The 21,199-nt window shown below is 37.5% G+C and overlaps 1 protein-coding gene across 1 annotated transcript in view; it reads left to right on the plus strand.

Moving 5' to 3' along the window:
• Nucleotides 1-2,068: 2,068 nt before the first annotated feature.
• Nucleotides 2,069-21,199, plus strand: part of LOC121425866 (ras-related protein Rab-18-B-like) — a 29,505-nt gene continuing 10,374 nt past the window's right edge. The window contains exon 1 of the mRNA XM_041621948.1: nt 2,069-2,297. Coding sequence (XP_041477882.1) covers nt 2,227-2,297 — 71 coding nt within the window. The 5' untranslated portion in view covers nt 2,069-2,226. The remainder of the gene's footprint in view (nt 2,298-21,199) is intronic.

Consider the following 21,199-nt stretch of genomic DNA (forward strand, 5'->3'; position numbering starts at 1 on the left):
GGAAATCCCTAAATTATTTGTAACGACTACGTCTACGAGCGCGAGCGTCGCGTCTTCAGATGTGCGTCGGCCATGGACGGGGATTCCCCTTTTGATGACTACGCATACGGTACCTAAGTCCTAACGATGATGTGTCAGATGATTGACAGTTAAGTTATATCATTTGAAATGATAATTAATTAGCATTTATATGAGTAATCCATTACATTTTCAAGGAATGCTTTAAGTATAAGATAAGTGAGTAGACCGATTTGTTCCATCCCCAGCGGGTTCCACGCCCCCCCCGGGGGGGGGGGGCACTTACATTGACGAGTGGATACTAGTACCATATGCGCGATCCAAAAAACACGTAAAAAGGATGTCTTTTTCAAGATATAGGGCACGTTACGTACCTAACATGATAAGGGTGTCTAAAACACAAAAATAATGAAAAAAAAGGGTATCTATTTCGCTAAGAAAGTTACGTGTTGAGTCAAATTTTCGAGGATGATAAGACAAAATTAAAATGTTTTATAAAGGATGTCATTTTTGCCCAACACTACGTATTTAGAGTCCAATTCGCGCGAGGTGTACAAGGTGGGGTCGTACTAAACCAAATGATGTGTATAAAGGTAAACCGACGACCGAAGGACCCGTGACATAACAATGGAATATTGCTGTACTTGTTTAGGGGTTCATTTCAGGGAATATTTGCCAAGAGCATCGTTTTGTTTCCAATATTCTTGATCAGGATAGGGTTTCACACGCCAATACATGTTAGGGGTGCATTTTTTTAGAACATGGAAATTACGTGTTTAGGGTGCTTTTCGAGACCCCATGGTCGCGCATGGTATCCACTCGTCAATCGAAGTGCCCCCCCCCCCCTGGGTCCATGGCCCTGGGAAGCGGGGGCCGACGGCACCCCCAAAATTGAAGCACCCCGTGAATTTTTCAGGGGATGATGCGTGTACTATTTTTCATAGGCAGCAACCTAATGAATTATGGTAGGTGTATCAGAAAATATATTTTCAACAATCAATGCGAACGCAAATCGCTAGCCGAAATTTTTCATAAACTGTCATGAAATCAATTGGGATTTTAAGTACTTTGTAATAGAAATAATAAGATATTAATATATACATAACTCAATAATCAAAATGCGAGCGTGCAGCGCTATCTGATACGTTTTGACAATTTGGTCTGACTAGGGATATATTTCAGAACTTACTGGAATACAGGATGATAAATGCGAGCGCGCAGCACGAGCAGAAAAAATGTTAATTTTCAGACCACAAATCATAAATTTTTAAAGGGCACTTTTAAAAAATCAATTTGTAAATCAAACAAAATAATGAAAGTTCGATATCCGAGCTGAATTATGTTTGTATTGACTTCAAAATTTGATATTTAAGCTTCATATTGAGCAAGAATGTAAAATCACCTAATAGGTAATGCGAGCGTGAGCGAAAATTCTATAGTGATCGACACGAAAGATTTTTTGAATTATTTTCCAAGTCATCCCCTCATCAAGTTTTATTAACTCGTCTTCTTCCTTTTATCTTTCCCCTTTTTCTCCTCTCTTTTCCCTTCTTTTTCTTTTTTCCCCTTTCTTTCCCCTCTTTTCTTCTTTTTTTTGCTCCACCAACAGGGGGGGGGGGGGGGTGTAGGCCCCTCAGCCCCCTGGATCTGCCTATGATAATGATGATGATGATGACGACGATGATGATGATGATGATGATGACGACGATGATGATGGTGATGAGACTGTGATGATGATGATAATGATTTTCAGTCCATCTTCTCAATGTTCTAGTATTTCAAATGTGGGGGAGGGGGCTTGACGCCTATTGGTCAAAATACAGTATACTTTTTATTGGTGTATCAATCAGATATGATTATTTACGTCTGGGACCGACCTTTAACGTCACCATCCGAAAGACGTGACCAGCACCTCGAACCTCTGCATCAATTTGTAACTTCCCCACAGCTTGGATTACAGGCGCAGGCCACAACGCCCAGTTGGGCACTAGCTGAATTTGGAGGCGTTAGAGGGCGTCCTTACATTGACAAAAAAAATGACGTTGTTAATATATATATATACCCGGTATATGTCTTCGAAATAAAATAAGCGGATAAACGACACGTCTCTGGCAATTGCGCAATAACCCAACCCTTTATTTTGCTACGTTGGAATATATTTACAAGTATTTTGCTTTCTTATTTGTAGACCCACGGAACAAGACTACCATGGACGAAGATGATGTTCTAACCACCCTGAAAATTCTTATTATTGGAGAAAGTGGAGTAGGGAAATCGAGGTGAGTAAGTTGCCGTCCCTGACCGCGGCTGTACTGTGTGGCTGTGCACTGCGCAGCGCGGCGACCAGTTATTTATTGACAGACATGTTTTGCAGGCTGCAGCACTGAGCCTGACACCACTCATTAGTTTAGTTTACTCCAACGATGTTGTAGGACGAAGCCTGTTCATCGATCAAAGTAGAAATGTCTATTGCTGCTCTCCTTCAGACAAAATTAGATGCGCTACTTATGTTGGCATGGCCATGGTCATGGAGGGGTGGCAGGGGTATCGTAGACAGTGAAAAATCCCATGGAAACACACAAGAAACGAAAATTACTCAAAGTCATAGGCAATCTTCTCCCAATGCTTATCCAGTCTATTCTTAAAAGCAATCACTGAACAAGCAGTAACTACCGACTACATCTTCTGGGAGACTGTTCCACACATCTATCACTCGGTTAGCAAAGAAAAACTTACGCACATCAAGACGCGAATATCTTTTCTCTTATTAATCTCTAGCTTTAAGGAATGACCTCGCGTTTTACCACCTTGTCTCAGATAGAAAAGTTCAGAACTTGAATCATAGTAACCATGCAGATATTTGTACACATCAATCATGTCACCTCTTTTCCGTCGGTGACTGAGTGATGGCAATTTCAGGAGGCGAAGACGTTCAGAGTATGATAGGTGCTTAATACCACTCTAGGCGACACCGCAATACTTACCCGTGTTAAGAAACTGGGACTCCACTCACGCGCATTTGGGCCGCCCTAGCTTAGAACTAAGCTTTCTTTCCTAAAAAAAAAATTATTCTTATGATTCAACGAATGTTATTTAATATATGATCAGTAGAGGCGCACGGCCAATATGGGAGACTCTCTCCAATAAGGGAGACAATCTCCCACATTGGAGACTTGCTTTGCAAAAGGACAAAAGAAACAACACAAACAAAAGCACAATTTTTTCCACCCAAAATTTTGTCTCACTGAGGTCAGAAGCCCATTTGTTCTGTGTGTGATTGACAACAAAAATCCTTATCAAAACAAAAGTAGACGGTGAATTTTTAAAGTAGACGGTGAAAAGGGGTAATTTTTCATAAGGAATCTGCTTATCACATTTTCATTTGCCGCCAAGGTAATCCTTTTGCCGCAAATGTAAACAAAGGGAATTGGTCTCCAAAACTGGAGAGTGTCTCTGAAATTGGATACCCAAATTCTTCACAAAAGTCTCTGATATAGGAGATAATCTCCCACATTGGAGACAGTCTCCAATATTGGCCGTGCGCCTCTACTGATGATTACTGTTAAATCGGTACTCACCGGTTCTTTTCTTGAATTTTCTGCCAATTTCCCACGCTTCTGGCTACAATTCCGCGTTAATTTTTGTCGCCATGCATAGACACCTGTTCATGCAACTTTATTTATAAATGGAGCGCCCTTTCCGAGAGTTGTTAATGCCGCGGAGAAATCGTTAGGCATTTTGGCCTGTGTTCAAGGCGTAGCTGTTCTATTTTTTTATATGTGTGAGATCGAAATCACAGCGAGTAAACAATCTTCCATATGGAAGAGTGTAGGCCTATACTCGCTGTGATATGATCCCGATAGGGAGGCGCATCACCCCCACCCACATGGGCGCAAACCCCAGGGCCGGGGGACATGTCCCCTTACCCAAAATAGTATGGGGCACATGAAATGTCCCCCTACTATTTTTGGTCATTTCGTTCAAAATCGAAATACTGGAAGAGACGATCTTTTGGGATGCCCCCTTTTTTTTGCTTGTTTGCTTGTCAAATTTCTTTTGGTCAAGATGACCTTCTTTAGAGGGTGATAAACCTTCTTTTTTTGTTTGTTTTTTGCTTGTCAAATTTTCCAGCCCCTGGTCCCCCTACCTTTGGGGAGAGATTTCCGCCCTTGCAAGTAGACATACTCTTGATATTGTTTTTCGAATCTGCACGGGCGTCGAGGGCTGGGGATGAGGAAAAGCGGTGAGACGAGAAAAAAAAATAGAAGGGGAAAGGCGACAGAAAAAAGTGAATGAAAGAAAAATTAATGAAAAATAAAAGGGAAGAGAAAATGGGGAGAAATGTGATGGGTAAAAAAAATTATGGGAAAAGAAGACAGAAAAAAAGTGAACGAAAGAAAAATTAATGGAAAATAAAAGGGAGGAGAAAATAGGGAGAAATGTGATGGGTTACGTCGAGATTTCATGTGCCCGTGCAAAAAGAAATTAGCAGAGGTTGACATGTTGTCCGTTTGGGCAAATGCCTGTCTATTTCTCGGACTGGCGCTCGTGTTGCAAAAATTATTACCGTAAGCTGATGGAGGAATCACTGCTTCATGTATACCGACAGTGACAGGATTTAGCCAGGGGCGGATCCAGCCTTCGCCAATAGGGGGGGGTGGAATTTTTTTCAGCCATATTTTCCCCGATTGGCCGCTCGAATATGATTTTTGCCGGGACTTTTTTGTTTCTTTGAAGGGGTAGTCCTAAATGGTCACTTTTTAGATTTATTCTTATGAAACATAAATGTATAATACCATAACCCTTATTTGTATAATGCGAGCGGAAAGCGAGAGCTAAATTTTTTTGGAAATTTTATGTACTTTTTCCTAAAATTTTGAACATTCTGGGAAATGTTTGTTTTCCTGAAAAAAAGATGTGTATGCAAGTTAATAATTACTACGAACGTAAAGAGTGAGCAGAAATGAAGTGATGGAAAAAGTATTGTTAGATACTTGCTTGCAGTTAGCCATGAAGACGTTACACATTTTAAAAAATCAAATAATGCAAGCGCGAAGCGCGAGCCGCAATTTTTTGACATTTTTATCTAAGGAATGGAAATTCTTAGACGTTTTGTAACTTAACTGAATAGGTATATAATTAAACATGCGAGCACAAAGCGTAAGCAAACAAATTCGAGATTTAGACCTGCTGAACAAGACACTCTATTCAATTAGTATCGTAAATCATGAAAAGGATGAGTAAGTGGGGATCTTCCTTACATTAATAATGCGAGCGCTGAGCGCGAGCAGAAATTTTGTGTATACGTTTTGAACTGCTCAAAATTGTACCTGTTATGGACTGCTTGCATTAAGCCATGAAGACTTTACAAATTTCAACATTCAAATATTGCGAGCGCGAAGCGCGAGCTGAAAAATTTTGACCCTTTTTACCTGAATAATGAAATGCTAAGCACTTTTTGTAATTTTGGAATGACTCTAAGTACTTTATTGATGCGAGCGCGAAGCGCGAGCGGAAAAATTCTGGACACACTATTCATGTTTTATCATGAAAAGGATAAGTTATTTATCCGCGAGTAGACACTTTTTGATATTGTGATCTGAAACTGGATAATGATTTAAATAGAGAACAATCTGCGTATCTGAATTAACGTGTGTTTTAGATTTCGACCTAGAATTTGGGTATTCTAAGTAACTTTCTTATCATGAAAATCAATAAAGAGAGCGCAAAGCGCAAGCTAAAAATATATGATATAACAAAGGGTGAATTTAAGCTCTGTAATGCAAACACTTTGTGGGAAAATTGTGAATTGTGATGGATCACAGTTCAAAAAGAGCTGATGTATTTTATTATTATTACTTTGAGTTTTTACATAGGACCGGAACATTCTATGAGGGCATTATGTCATCATATGAAAATGATGACCATCTTCCTATTTCTCTTCCTAAGCATGAGAGCGCGAAATGTGTTAATATTATGGCCTGAAAACTGGACATTTAAAGCACTTTGTAATTATGCATAAGCATATCAATGCGAGCAGAAATCGCGAGTCGAATTTTTTGATAAACTGTCATCAAATTAGTTTGATTTCGAATTAATATTGGGATATACATAACCGACTAATCAAAATGCTAGCGTGCGGCGCTAGCTGATACGTTTTAACAATCTGACCTGAATAGGGAACTTTTTGAGAACTTTATGGAATACAAGAAAATAATAGGTACCTGAAAATTCAAATTTTGCGAGCGCGCAGCGCAAGCAGAAAATGATAATGTTCAGACCATAACACAGACATTTTTACAGAGCACTTTTTTAAAATCAATTTGTAAATGAAACAAAATAATGAAAGTTCAATTTCCCAGCTGAAATATGTTTTGTATATTGACTTCAAAGTTTGATATTTCAAGCTCCATATTGAGCAAGATGTATGCAAATACCCTAAAAGACAATAAGGCGCGAAGCGCGAGCGAAAATTTTGTATCCTAACAAATAGATTAAAAAAAAATATTTTCAAAGTCTTCCCCTAATGTTATTTCATTTAATCATGTTTCTCCTCTTACGTTTGCCTTTCTTCTTTTCTCCTCTCTTTTCCCTTCCTTTTCTTTTTTCCTTTCTTTTTTTTTCTTTTTTTGCTCCGCCAATAGGGGGGCCCGGGCCCCTCAGCCCCCCTGGATCCGCCTATGTTAGCGGTTGTAGGTATAAATCACGCTCTAAAACTGTGTTCTTTATCAAAAAGCTGTCCTTCATATTCATTTTGTTCGCAAAAGAATATAAAGTTAATTTCAATCATTGTCTATAGTTATCCTGTTTATGATAAAAATACTTAGAAATTGGGTTAGGTTAGGGTTATCAAATTATCAGGGCAGAAAATATATTTTTTTTCTGAGTTTGCGCATCGAGCTGGCATTATTTGATCTGTGAGATTATGTTTTTGATGACATTCATTGTATTCACATCAATAATTATTAAACATTGCGCACGCGTCGTGCGCCGCATGAATTATGTAGATCAGGTGAATAACTTACCGCTACACACGAGCAGTTGCTCTATATATTCTATGTAATATAATATATAGAGCAACTGCCCATTTTTAATGGTCCATAATATACCCACTTTTTTCTTTTTTGGAACGAGTATGAATTTATCTACTGATAGTGGGTCATTCCATCTGGATTCACCCAGTAGTTGCACCCGACCGTCTCAGAATTTGTTGTAATTTGGTATACATAAAATTCAACATGGCCCAAGCACAAAACAAAAAAAATTAGTCCAATCGGTCCGTCGGTTCTCGCGCTACGGCCCGCCCTTTTCTCCTTGTTTTGACAAAAATGGGCGTGACCTTCAACTTTCAATGGCCACTTCGTCGTTACGTGTTGACCAATTTTCATGAAACTGGTACCATTTGATGGGAAATTCAGAGAGGAATCCAAAACATGCATCAAATAATGTATTGGGAGCAATTTACATGTATAAGGTCATGACCTTTGACCTTAACTTTGACCTTGAGTTTGACCCCCGGACAAATAATTTTTTAACTTGATTTTCGTGTATGTTAATTATTGGTATGATATTGACAAAATATGTTAAAATCAATGATGATATTTTATTTCTTCACCTTTAAAAACTTCCAAAGATACCATGAAATTTCACTCTAGTCCCACACACTGATATTCATGTTAGTAAAGTGTTTACCAGTTACATGATTTCTTCCAATCTTCAGTTACAGCATGCAAACACATGAAAAGAAATTAAGCTTAATCAGTTTACAAATAAAAGATTAAACCTTTATGCTCATGAATAGGTATCTGTTTAGGCATTTTGATGTTCATCAATATATATTCATTTTGATGTTCGGCAATATATATCATATATTCATGGTAGTAAAGTCTTCACTTTTATCATCAAAAGTATATATATGTATATGATATATATTGCTGAATCATAAAATGCCTAAACAGATACCTATTCATGAGCATAAAGGTTTAATCTTTTATTTGTAAACTGATTAAGCTTAATTTCTTTTCATGTGTTTGCATGCTGTAACTGAAGATTGGAAGAAATCATGTAACTGGTAAACACTTTACTAACATGAATATCAGTGTGTGGGACTACAGTGAAATTTCATGGTATCTTTGGAAGAGTTTTTAAATGTGAAGAAATAAAATATCATCATTGATTTTAACATATTTTGTCAATATTATACCAATAATTATAATATACGAAAATCAAGTTAAAAAATTATTTGTCCGGGGGTCAAACTCAAGGTCAAAGTTAAGGTCAAAGGTCATGACCTTATAAATTGCTCCAATACATTATTCGATGCATGTTTTGGATTCCTCTCTGAATTTCCTATCAAATGGTACCAGTTTCATGAAAATTGGTCAACACGTAACGACGCAGTGGCCATTGAAAGTTGAAGGTCACGCCCAATTTTGTCAAAACAAGGAGAAAAGGGCGGGCCGTAGCGCGAGAACCGACGGACCGATTGGACTAATTTTTTTTGTTTTGTGCTTGGGCCATGTTGAATTTTATGTATACCAAATTACAATGAATTCTGAGACGGTCGGGTGCAAAATTGCACATTCATTGGGTGAATTGGCATGGAATGACCCTATACTGAATGTACAATAAAAGTCATTATCATGTATTTCTTGGCATTTCATTTACTTTTTTTACCATAATTATATCACATACAGTAGCTGCTCGCATAGGCCTACGCCGTCACAAATAACAAAACAAAATCTCACTTTTTTTTTCTTTTTTGGTGGGGGATGGATTTTCCATACGCATGCGTACAATTTTTCAAATTATTTTTTTCTGCTATTTTCATAATAAACTTTAAATGATTTCACCTTTGCACTATTATTTTTTTAAAGACAAAATAACAAAATTACATCTAGTCATCATCATCATATCATCGTCACCAACTTCATTCTCATCTTTATCACCACTACCACCATCATTATCATCATCATCATAATTGCCATCATCGTCTTTTTTTTCTTATTTTTTCTCCTTCCTACTTTTTTTCCTTCCTATTTTCCTCTTTTTAGAGGGGCACCCCACGCCCCCTCACTGGATATCCGCCTCTAAATACGTTTGTTGTTGTATATAAGTTGGCGGATGCCTCATGAAATGAAATAAGATAAAATAAGGAAAGGGAAACTAAGAAGAAAAAAAAGGACTGAGGAGAAGAAAAAAGAAAGCCAAACAAACAAGAAAAAACAATATCAAAATTTTGTTGTAAAGTGTTCTACGTCAGTTTAATAATTATGTTTTCAATGAAATGAGAACATAAAAAAATTGAAACAAGTAGGAAGGGCTATACATCGTAGCAAAGAAATAGAGGGAAGCTCCGAGACAATAAAAAGGGTTTGAAAAAGAAAAGACTTTGAAATACTCACAACACGAGCATAATAAAAAAATATGGAATAAGCAAGGACAAGTAGCTGAGGGACCCCCCCCCTCTCTCTCTAGTTATTTATGTATCAAACTCGCATACACAAGAATTTCTTACTAATCAAAATATTGCGAGCAAAAAGCACGAGCTAACATTTTTTTAAATATTCAAAACTGATAGAGAGACACATTTTAAACAATTCATGAATCATAATAATTATCCAATTAGCTTACCAATCGAATCATTCGATTGCGACAAATGATCTGAGAATTAATGTTTTTAGGAATTCATTAAATTAAAGCAAAGTATCTCAAGTTATAATAATTAAGGCGGGCGCAAGGTATCGGCTTATACACCGATAATTTTTTTTTGACATTTGAAGTATTTTCGGTAATCATGAAAAAGATTGATATAACATGAAAGCTCAAATCCCGAGGAGGAATATTTTTATTAATTGACTTATTAAAAATATGTTCTAAGCCCCATTTAATATTTGATTATAAGTCGATGCAGTAAAAGCTGAAAAAATAAAGTATTTTGTGTTCCTCTATCATAATTATCTTTCTCTTTAACCCTGGTTCTTTTTTTTTCTGGGGGGGGAAGCATTTTGGTTAAAAAAAGAGAGAAAAAAGATAATTGCTGGCTTGTGGATGGTAGTGGTAGGGACACCCCCGCCCCCCCCCCAGCCCCCCCCCCCCCCCCCCCGTAGTTACGCCAATATGGGACCAAATGATCCTACATGTCCGAGGCGAAACTTGTGCAATCAAACGTTATTTCTGAAATAAATTAAAGCTTGCGCTGTTCAACTTCAATCTCTTTCAGGGCGATTCCACACTAGAAGTTCAAAAATATCATAAATTTCAACATGCTTTCAATAAGTCATAAGTAGTGTAATATTTTACTATGATACCTAAATTTTATGAAAATTATGAGTTTTAACCAAAAGTGAAGACAGATATAGTTTTTTGGGGGGAGAACAATGGAATTTTAAATTTTCAATAATTTTGCTCATTGAATAGTCAAGTACAAATTCCACCTGAAACAATTATTTGCAAAGCAAGAGGAGATTGAAAATATTGCAGGTCAATAGAATAATATATCATTGATGGTTCCAAATAATATCTACAACATTTTCATGATCCATAATAGGGGCAGCCCTGATTTTTCCGAACCTATTTTTGGCAATGTCCCGTACGACACATGACAATGCAAAAGTTTTTCCTACAATTTTATTTTTGATGATGCAATTTCATAAAATGAGTTTCTCTTTGTTTGACCCATAGGTGATCGATTTATCCCATAAGGATTCTAATTACTGCCCTTCATTTTTCAATTAATGTCCTATTAAAAAATGTCCCGTACGACACAGCGTGTGTCGTACGGGACATGTCCCGTACGACACACAATATAATAATGCATCTAATTGTAGGGACAGTGATTTTCCGTTTCAAAAAATTGTATTTTCCGTTTCAGAAAATCATAAATTCCGTTTCAGCATGTCAGAAAACGGAATTTCCGTTTCCCCATAGACTTTGTACACACGGAAAAGTGACAATTCCGTTTACACATTGAATAGCAAAATCACACGTACACTCGCACTGGTCAAAATTTGTATCTGCTACTGTACCAAAATCACAATAGAATCCGTTCTAATCGGATCTATGCGGGCGTATACAATATTTTTACAGAGATATTTAGCATGCATAAATCCTCACCTTTCACATTATTAGCATTATTTCACGGTAAAATGATATTTCATCGATAATTTTGGGGGTTTTTAGACATCGTTATCATTAGTCAACGGCTTTTGCCAGTCCGCCATCTTGGATTTTAAGACCACGATATCGTGCTGTTACATCTTCAAACGTAGAGGGCAGCAACACAGGACCGTGTAGTTGGAACGATATGCAGTGAAGCCATAGAGTTGAGAAGCCCAACCCGGCCGGCCGCGCCGGGTACGGGCGCGGGGTACAATTGAATGTGCTAATGTCGAGTGCAGTCACGATGTGTGAATTGTCATGATTGTAGCGAAGTAAGATCGTGTTTTCTGGGGTTTTGTGGCCATTTAATATACTCATTTTGTTGTTATTTTGGAGTAATTTCTGTTGCTATTCTGTGTATTTTGAGGGAAAATACGTTTTCCGTGATTTTCCGTTTGAAATGCCACTTTCCGTTTCAAAAGGCCCTTTCCGTGAATTCCGTCCGTTTTCCGCGATCGCGGAAAATCACTGTCCCTATAATTGCAGGATTTGGATTCAGAAACCATAAATAGTAGGCATATTTAAATTCATTTAATTGATTTAACATAAAGTGAACTGAAAAAGTACTTTGTTTATCTCCATAGAACATGAAATAGGTGATTCTAAACATTTTAATTGATTTCATGTAGGCTTATTCTTTTGTGAATCCCTTCAGCTAAACTGGTGATTTTCACTGATCAGAGCAGGTTAATTTCTTTTCATTGAGCATGAAAAGAAAACTTTTATATTTCAGCCTAGCCTGGAAGATGACTTCCTCTTGCATGCTAATGTGGAATTATTATAAGATGTTAAAAAAAATCATATCAATCATCATGATCATCTATTTGGACTTCCCTTGATGATCACTATTTTTTATATACAATATTGAAACTCCTTACGTTTTTCAAGTTGTAAAAAAAATCTTGAAAATAAGACAAACCATATGGTTTCATGAAATGCAGATGGGTTTGAAAAAGTAGAACCGCATTTCTTTAGACAAAAAAATTGTGACCAAAAAAGGGAAAAAAGTGACAGTTGTGACATATATCATGTAGATATACATTTTATATAAAAAATCATAACATCATGATCATTTTAGCCCCATAATTTACACAAAGTTTCATTCATTTATTGTTTAAATAGTGTTTGGAAATCATCAATTAGTTCCCTAAAATATAACTTCACACAAAACCTGAAGTTTTTCAGCTCGTAAAAATGCTGTGAACACTTGTACATTTCCCATCATGAAAAAAATTATAACATATTGCTCCCAATTGTATATATTGAGGTTACTTTAATAATTGTATTGTCCTGAATGACTGCTTATTAAAAGATTATTCATAAATAAGCAAGAATTTAGGGGCAATGCTCCTTCTGATTGATAAAAAGTTCATGTTTATGTATTCAGGCTGCCCAGTACAACACGCAGTGCCTGTACAACACACAAGTGTCCCGTACGACACACAAGTGTCCTGTACGACACACAATTGTCCCGTACGACACATTATTTTGTTTATGATATATTGACAGAAATATTCACCTAATAGCGGTTTCTAACCTAATGAATGTCTTAGTTTGATGGGATTATCATTATCATCAGCCAAATAATGTGATTGAAGAAGTCAAAGTGACATAAAGTAAGAAAGTTTGGCTTCAATTTAGAGATGTCCCGTACAACACATTTTGAATGTCCCGTACGCCACAATGTTCTCGAAAATTATAATTTGATTTATTTATTCATGAATGTTTATTTTGCTTTCTTTTGTAAATGTGTTTGTTCTTGGGTAATTGAGTGTCAATTTGAGTTCAGTTTCTATGAAATTTATCTGCCCAACTCACAGACTTTTGAGTACAAACTTGAGGTTTCTAAAAAAGCCACTTTTTCTGCGTCCGTACGACACATTACTATTTTTGATCTGTATTATACAGGATGTGAATTCAAGTCATGTTAAGTCTTGGTTTTTCTTACACTCTGGTAGTAGTTGATGACCACCTATAGTTACTGGAATATTTTTTGTTTTTTCTTGTAAAAAACTGTCAAATGTTCTCTAAATGTCCCGTACGACACGTATGGAATCACCCTTCAGCTAAATTTGCGATGAACGCTGCGTTATGAAATATATAATTATCAACATCTGGCGAAAAGAATAACCGACCGATCACCTGACGAGAACGCGTATCACATGATCTGCATATCAGGTCCGATCGCGAGTCAGAAGTGAAGGGCAACTGCCAAGAAAATCAGAAAAAAGTCGTCAAAATGTAAGTTCCCCTTCATTTCTTTCAATTTTTTGTTATTTACATTAAAGTTTATATCTCAATAAATCAATATTAAATTAAAAGTCTCAAATTTAGCTAGTACTTTTGTGAAAATTACAATAAATTTAAGTCCACAAAAAATTAACCCAAAAATAGCACTGTTGTCGCCTATGAGGTCCATACATGTAATGTTTGGACCTCATTGGTACTAGGAGTGCTTAATACCTGGGATCAATTTAGTAGCTCTACGTTGGACACTTTCTAACCGCCTCTGCTCACCCAGCTTATACGGTGACCACGCAGCCTGGCCATACTCTAAGATAGGGCGAATAATACCCTTAAACAAAAGCTTAATAGAGGTCTTATCCAAATGTACAAAAGTTCTTCTTATAATACCAAGCAGTCTATTAGACTTTGACACCACTTTAGAAATGTGCTCCTTGAAAGAAAGACGTGAGTCTACCTGAACTCCTAAATCTCTCTCACTCTCACATTCACGTAGAACAACCGATTGTGAACCTTTGGTCATATGATACTCAGAGTCAGAACTACTTCTTCCAATCTTCAACACAGTACATTTATCTGGGTGAAAACGTAGCTGCCACTTCTCAGCCCAGGCCTCAAGCTCAGTCAAATCATCCTGCAATTTACCGGTGGCCCCTGGAACATCAGAACAAACATACAACTTAGTATCGTCAGCAAACAGTTTGGCTGAAGTCTGCACTATATCTGGGAGATCATTAACATACATTAAAAACAAAATGGGGCCGAGAACACTGCCCTGGGGTATTCCACTGCAAACTTCTGACCAGTGGGAATGTTGACCACTGACAACGACCCTTTGACGTCTACCAAGCAGGAAGTCACTAATCCATGCATGCATTTTCCCTTTGACTCCAAGAGCTTGTAGTTTACTAAGAAGTCGGTGATGGGGGACAGTGTCAAAGGCTTTCATAAAATCCATGAACACTACATCTATACTACCGCCATCATCCAAAAATGCGTGTCCACTCATCCAAAACTTCTATAAACTGTGTAGTACAAGAACGTCCAGCAATAAAACCATGCTGATGAACAGAGAGCAGCTCATTCTCCTGGAGATGACGAATAAGTTGTGTCCTTATCAAGCTTTCAAGTAACTTACAAATAACACATGTCAGACTTACAGGCCTGTAGTTCCTACCTTCTGATTTGCTACCCTTTTTGAATACAGGGGTCACATTAGCACTCTTCCAATCTTCAGGCAAAACTCCTTGTCCTACACTTTTCTGAAACAGAATGGAAATAGGAAAGCAAAGTACATCAGCTAATTCCTTGAGTACACGTGGATGGATTTGGTCCGGCCCAGGAGCTTTACTTGGTCGCAGTTTACACAGAAGATTGAATACATCATTGGAAGATATCTCTATGTCATCAAACGGAGCAATAAAAACACCCACAGGGGGAGCTGGCATGTCATTCATATTCTCCTGAGTAAAAACTGATGTGAAAACATCCTGCAAAACTTCAGCCTTTTCCTTGTTTGAAGTAGTGGTACTCCCATCAGGTTTGACAATGTTGGCAACTGACTCCCGGACAGTGGTCTTGGATTTTACATAGGACCAAAAAGCTTTAGGGCATTGTTTAGATCCAGATGCAATACGTCCCTCAAAATTATGAACAGCTTTTCTACATGCCCATCTGGCCTGATTACTTGAATGGGCGTAACATTGGCGTTGTTCATCAATATCCCCTCCACTGTATCTTGTACGATTAACATCCTTTAGCATAACACGCAGTTTCCTATACTGTCTGTGCTTCTCCTGCACAAGGCCAAGGGTCTTTGCATCCATCCAAGGTTTCTTTTGTTGATGCCTCTTTGAGTCAATCTTTGGGGTATATCTATCGACAGCATCATGTAACTTCTGCTTGAAAAAGAGCCAAGATTCCTCAACAGACTTATCTGCAAACTCAGCTTCCCAATGTACATCATGTAGCTTATCACTCATAGTTGCAAAGTCTGCCTTGTTAAACAGGTACTTGCTGTCTCTAATGGAAGAGATAAATCCCTTAATCTTCATATCAAAAATGAGAGTGCAATGATCACTTTTCCCTATGCCTGCAGTCGTATTAATTTCAGAAATGTCATCCTCACTGCAAGTAAAAACCAAGTCTAAGATGTTAGAGCGCTGGCCTTGTCTGTGTCTAGTTGGTTCTTGTTGATGCTGTACAAGGAAAGCATCCCTCGTGCTTTCAAGAAATTTAAAGGCTGGGTGTTCTACACCAGGAATACATGTTTCAGACTTCCAATCAATCTCGGGATAATTAAAATCACCAAAAATCAAAACATCTTTAAAACCACCTGAACCAATCCCACGTAAAGTAGAACAGAGTTGTTCATTCTCAAGATCATTACTATTTGGGCTGCGATAAACTAAACCGACTAGAAGTTTGGTGCTTCCAGAGAAAGGAATCTGAGCAAACACAGCCTGCTGAAATCCATACACAGACAAACCTGTAAATAACTCGGGTTTCAAAGAACAAGATATATACAAACATACTCCACGACCGTCTTCTTGTAGGTTGTGGAAAACTTCATAACCATCTAGCTGAATTTCGGCTAAAGATAGATTGTAACGAGAATTCTTTGGTTTAACTTCTGTCAAACCAATAACATGGGGATGATAACTAGAAATAAGAACTTGTTACTCATGCCTTTTATTTAGGAACGTATCTACATTAGAATATATACACTTGAGGCTACTAGGATGTGCATTTACTTGCTGATCTCCGGGAAGTCTTTTCAATGAACAAGGTTATAATACACTGACACTTGAATCAAGTTGTCAACGTAGATGAGCTACATGAATCATGACTTACAGATCTAACGATGTAGATTAGACAGCTGGCAGCCATCTGTTTTGAGGAGTTTTTTAACATTTTAATTTTTTTTAAATTTCTCCCCGTAAACAGACGGCTCGCTATCGTGCAGCCACCATTCATGGCATTGGCATTTAGGGGGTTGTTAACAATGCAAAATCCCCCTGACGGGGCACATCGTTTTTTGTCTTTATTTATGGTATGTACATCGTCCATCAAAAGATTACTTACAGCATGTAGCTACATGTATGTGCGAATACGGGGCATCGCGAGCGCTGGTTTTGGTAGCACGGTTTTTGCGCAGGTTTTGCTGCGAGTGGCATCGCCTCTGTCTGGGCGGCTCATTGAAAATGGGGTTTATTGCGCATGCGCACATAGTAGATGCAATCTCGTGCCTTTTAACAGACAGCTGAAGATGTGCTCTTTCTGTACATATAAGTTTCAATGTGGATACTCGCCTGTAAAGTGTGGATATCAGAGCTTGAAAGTTCATCAAATTTTTGGACGCGTAAATGTTTGAAATTTTTTTATGGAAAGTAAAACAACAATCCGATTAGGTATATATTTTGACTGTAAATATATAAGTTGAATTATTAGAAAATCCAACATCACGCCATTCTGACATTGCGCAGTCCAGATATAAGAGATGCCAGCTACCCTTGTCACAGCCGATTTCTCGGCAGTCGAGCTGCCCGGTGCGCCTGCGGTTGGCAGGGTGATGGGAGCGGTCGATAGTGAGTCGTTCATGCTGGATTGAACTAGATCTTAAATTGCTTACTTGATGATAATGTTGTGCCCTTTTTGGGAAATCTCTGTCATTATACCATAGATAATTATTCTGATATTGATTTTAATACATCATTTGTCACAAAAAGATTTTATCATCCCAAGGTTATGTGACTCAAGAGTCGACATGGTCGAGGTGGTTGATTATGATTATCGTTTCATTTGGAAACTGGATTTGCTTTTGACAGTGGGATATCAATGTTGACTTTTCTAAAATTAAAATCATGGGTGGAAATCGCAGGGAGACACGTCCCCCTACCCAAAATAATAGGGGGACATGTAACAATACTACATTTTTTTTTTTTCTTTTTTGGTCAATCTTTTTGGGGTTAAAATGACCTTACAACGTCAACATCAAATCTTAACCTGAGGTTAAGTTTTTGAAATGACATCATAACTTAGAAAGTATATGGACCTAGTTAATAAAACTTGGCCATAAGGTTAATCAAGTATTACTGAACATCCTATTAGAGTTTCATGTCACATGACCAAGGTCAAAGGTCATTTAGGGTCAATGAACTTAGACCATGTTGGAGGAATCAACATCGAAATCTTAACCTGAGGTTAAGTTTTTGAAATGTCATCATAACTTAGAAAATATATGGACCTAGTTCATGAAACTTGGACATAAGGTTAATCAAGTATCAATGAACATCCTGCATGAGTTTCACGTCACATGACCAAGGTCAAAGGTCATTTAGGGTCAATGAACTTTGGACGAATTGGGGATATCTGTTGAATTCCCATCATAACTTTGAAAGTTTATGGATCTGATTCATGAAACTTGGACATAATAGTAATCAAGCATCACTGAACATTTTGTGCAAGTTTCAGGTCACATGATCAAGGTCAAAGGTCATTTAGGGTCAATGAACTTTGGCCGAATTGGGGATATCTGTTGAATTCCCATCATAACTTTGAAAGTTTATGGATCTGATTCATTAAACTTGGACATAATAGTAATCAAGCATCACTGAACATTTTGTGCAAGTTTCAGGTCTCATGATTAAGGTCAAAGGTCATTTAGGGTCAATGAACTTTGGCGAATCGGGGGTATCTGTTGAATTACCATCATAACTTTGAAAGTTTATTGGTCTAGTTCGTTAAACTTGGACATTAGAGTAACCAAGTATCACTGAACATCCTGTGCGTGTTTCAGGTCACATGTCCAAGGTCAAAGGTCAATGAACTTTAGCCGAATTGGGTGTATCTGTTGAATTACCATCATAACTTTGAAAGTTATGGATCCATCTGATTCATGAAACTTGTACATAAGAGTAATCAAGTATCACTGAACATCCTGTTCCAGTTTCAGGTCACATGATCAAGGTCAAAGGTCATGTAAGGTCAATGAACTTTGGCCATGTTGGGGTTTTTTGTTGAATAACCATCATATCTCTGTAAGTTTATTGGTCTAGTTCATAAAAAGAGGACATAAGAGTAACCATGTATCACTGAACATCTTGTGCGAGTTAGAGTAGTATGCAAAGTCAGCACTGCTGCTATATTGAACCGCGTGATGCAGGTGAGACGGCCAGAGGCATTCCACTTGTTTTTCTATGTTATTCATTTTTTTTCTATTTTATTATAATAATTTTTTTTTTCAAGAAGGGTGCAGGGGGGGGTTGTGTTCATAAGTTGAAATGAGGATGGGATTTGTATAAGTTTTTGTGTCACTTTTGTTCTCTTTTTTTGAGTGTTGGAGCTTTGATGCCTGTTTTTGTTGCTGTTCAGAGCTTTATTTATGTGCAGTGATTTCACGCTAGAATATGAACTTATTTTTCATTAAAAAAAGAGTGCTCGAACATGGCCTTTGTTGTAATCATACATATCTAAGAAATGCATATATTAAAGCTTAATTTTTATGTTTCCTTGATACTTGAATTACATGCAATGCTACATCTTAACACCCTCAGACTCTGCTGCTCATCCTTCCTAAAAAATTGTAATCGAATGCCCACGGTCTCCAAAATGAAAGCTACATTATCCATCTATAAACAAATTGTTGAAACAATAAAATACATAAAGAATTGGTGAAACAATCAAATACATCAGAAAAACACACTTGTATTTTTATACCATACAAAGTACATGTACAAAAGGAATGATATTTTTCATTTGTAAAAAACAGACCCCATACATACATGTACACAATACTAAAGTTGAAAAAGAGCTAATTGTAATTTATATCAGAAAAACAAAGAAATACATTAGAAATTACAAAAACAATACTTTAAACAAATTCATTTAGGAAGTTATCTACATGATGCTGTTTTGATGCCAACTAAATTATATATAAATTACACATGTATCTCTCATCACCTTCATTTGGCAAAAAAAAGAGGCGAGTAATTGTGATTTTGCGTAATTTGCATAATTAGAATTAATTAAAAGAAATTATTTTACACATATTAAGAAGAAAAATTACCAAGTGAAATGATTACACATCAATTGAGTTTTCTTTCACCTTTCCATTGATACCTAAATTACTTCAAAGGGCTCAAAAACAAAGAAGTTAGAGCCCGTTGAAGACTTGGGTTCAAAATGGTCACAAAATGGTCACAAAAATCGGTTATGCACTCCATTGACTTTACATTAAGACAATGACCACAAATTTGGATAAATATGCGCGACTTAAACTGGAATAACTTTATAATTTCTTGATGAAAATTTGAGTTCTTGGTATCATTTGAAAGGTCTTTCTAAGGGCTTTCAAATGATACAAAATTCATTGAGATTTGAGGATTTTCATTTTTTTGTCACATACCTACAGCATGCAAGTAAAATCTTCTGGACTGTAGACAGCTGGCAGCCGTCTGTTTCGAGGAGTTTTTTAACATTTTTTTTTTAAATTTCTCCTCGTACACAGACGGCTCGTATCGTGCCGCCACCATTAGGGGACTTGCATTGCAAAATCCCCTCGTCGGGGCTCTTCAATTTTTGTCTTTAATAATGAATAATAATTTTGAAAGTTAACGCTAACAAAATGCAAATTAATATTCCCTCGTGGCATTAATTGCCAAAAAACTGAGAAAAATCAAGTTAAAAAAACAAAAACAGTGACTTACCTCGCCTTTGGCTATCGCGCAAATTCACTTCCCCGTTTTATCCGATCTTAAGTACATAAACATATGGCCATTGAGTCCCCTGTACAGATCGTGCTAGAACTTCGGTCTCTGTATTTGGTGAGTGAAGCCAACGGAGTTCAGCTGAACAACCGACATAACAGAGACCGAAGCTTTTGGTCTAGGTCTTCTGTACCTCTTGTTTAAAGATGTGAAGTCTGAAGAGACTAGTCAGAGAGGTACAATTATCTGTGCTTTGAGGGAGGGAGTTCTTAAGTATTATTGAATCTGGAAAGGTGCTCCTCTGGTAGACAAGGATTCTCTTCATTGTTTACCAATTACCAATAAAAAACTGATCTCTTTGATCACCATGATTGGTCCGTTGCCAGCACAAAAGTGCTGAATGCCAATATAATTCCAAAGTCAAAAGCAATTATAGCATAACATCACTCTGAGTGGTGTTATATCAGTGACTTTTTTATTACCGGGAATGCCCTTGTATCTTAATTGCATCGATTCCCGGGGGGGGGGGGGCACTCGACCAAAAAATGGTGGGGGTGTGCCGCAGGTGAGACAAAAAACGGGGCCTCGGAGCGGGCTTAATGTAAAAAGGAGGGTCCTCAGAACGGGCTTCGGAACGACAAATGTTTGTGAAAACGGGGGTCCTTGGAACGGATCGCCAGCGTGTGAGCACTTATATGCATCCCTATGGAACGGTCATGCAGCTAGCGCGGCCTCCGCCGGGTGAGCTCTGCAGCCGCTTTTCACCAAAATTGCGGCTCATTGTAGCAGATCAATGCGATCGGAACGGCGTAACGAAAAATATGCGAAGCTTTGGAGCGGATTTCTTCTTTTTTTCTCGATAAGAAGAAAATGCTATGCCTTGGAGCGGCTTTTTTTTGTTCTTTTTCTCAAGACAAAAATGCTATGCCTTGGAACGGAAATTTGAGTGTAAAAATGGGGGTCCCCTCTGCGGCACATACCCAATATGCATTATATACTGAGTGCCCCCCCCCCCCGGATTGATTCTTTCTTTATTCTATAGTTTAAAAAGTGACAGTGGCATATAACCA

Source organism: Lytechinus variegatus, chromosome 13 (assembly GCF_018143015.1).
Source record: "Lytechinus variegatus isolate NC3 chromosome 13, Lvar_3.0, whole genome shotgun sequence".
NCBI classification, from domain to species: Eukaryota; Metazoa; Echinodermata; class Echinoidea; order Temnopleuroida; family Toxopneustidae; genus Lytechinus; species Lytechinus variegatus.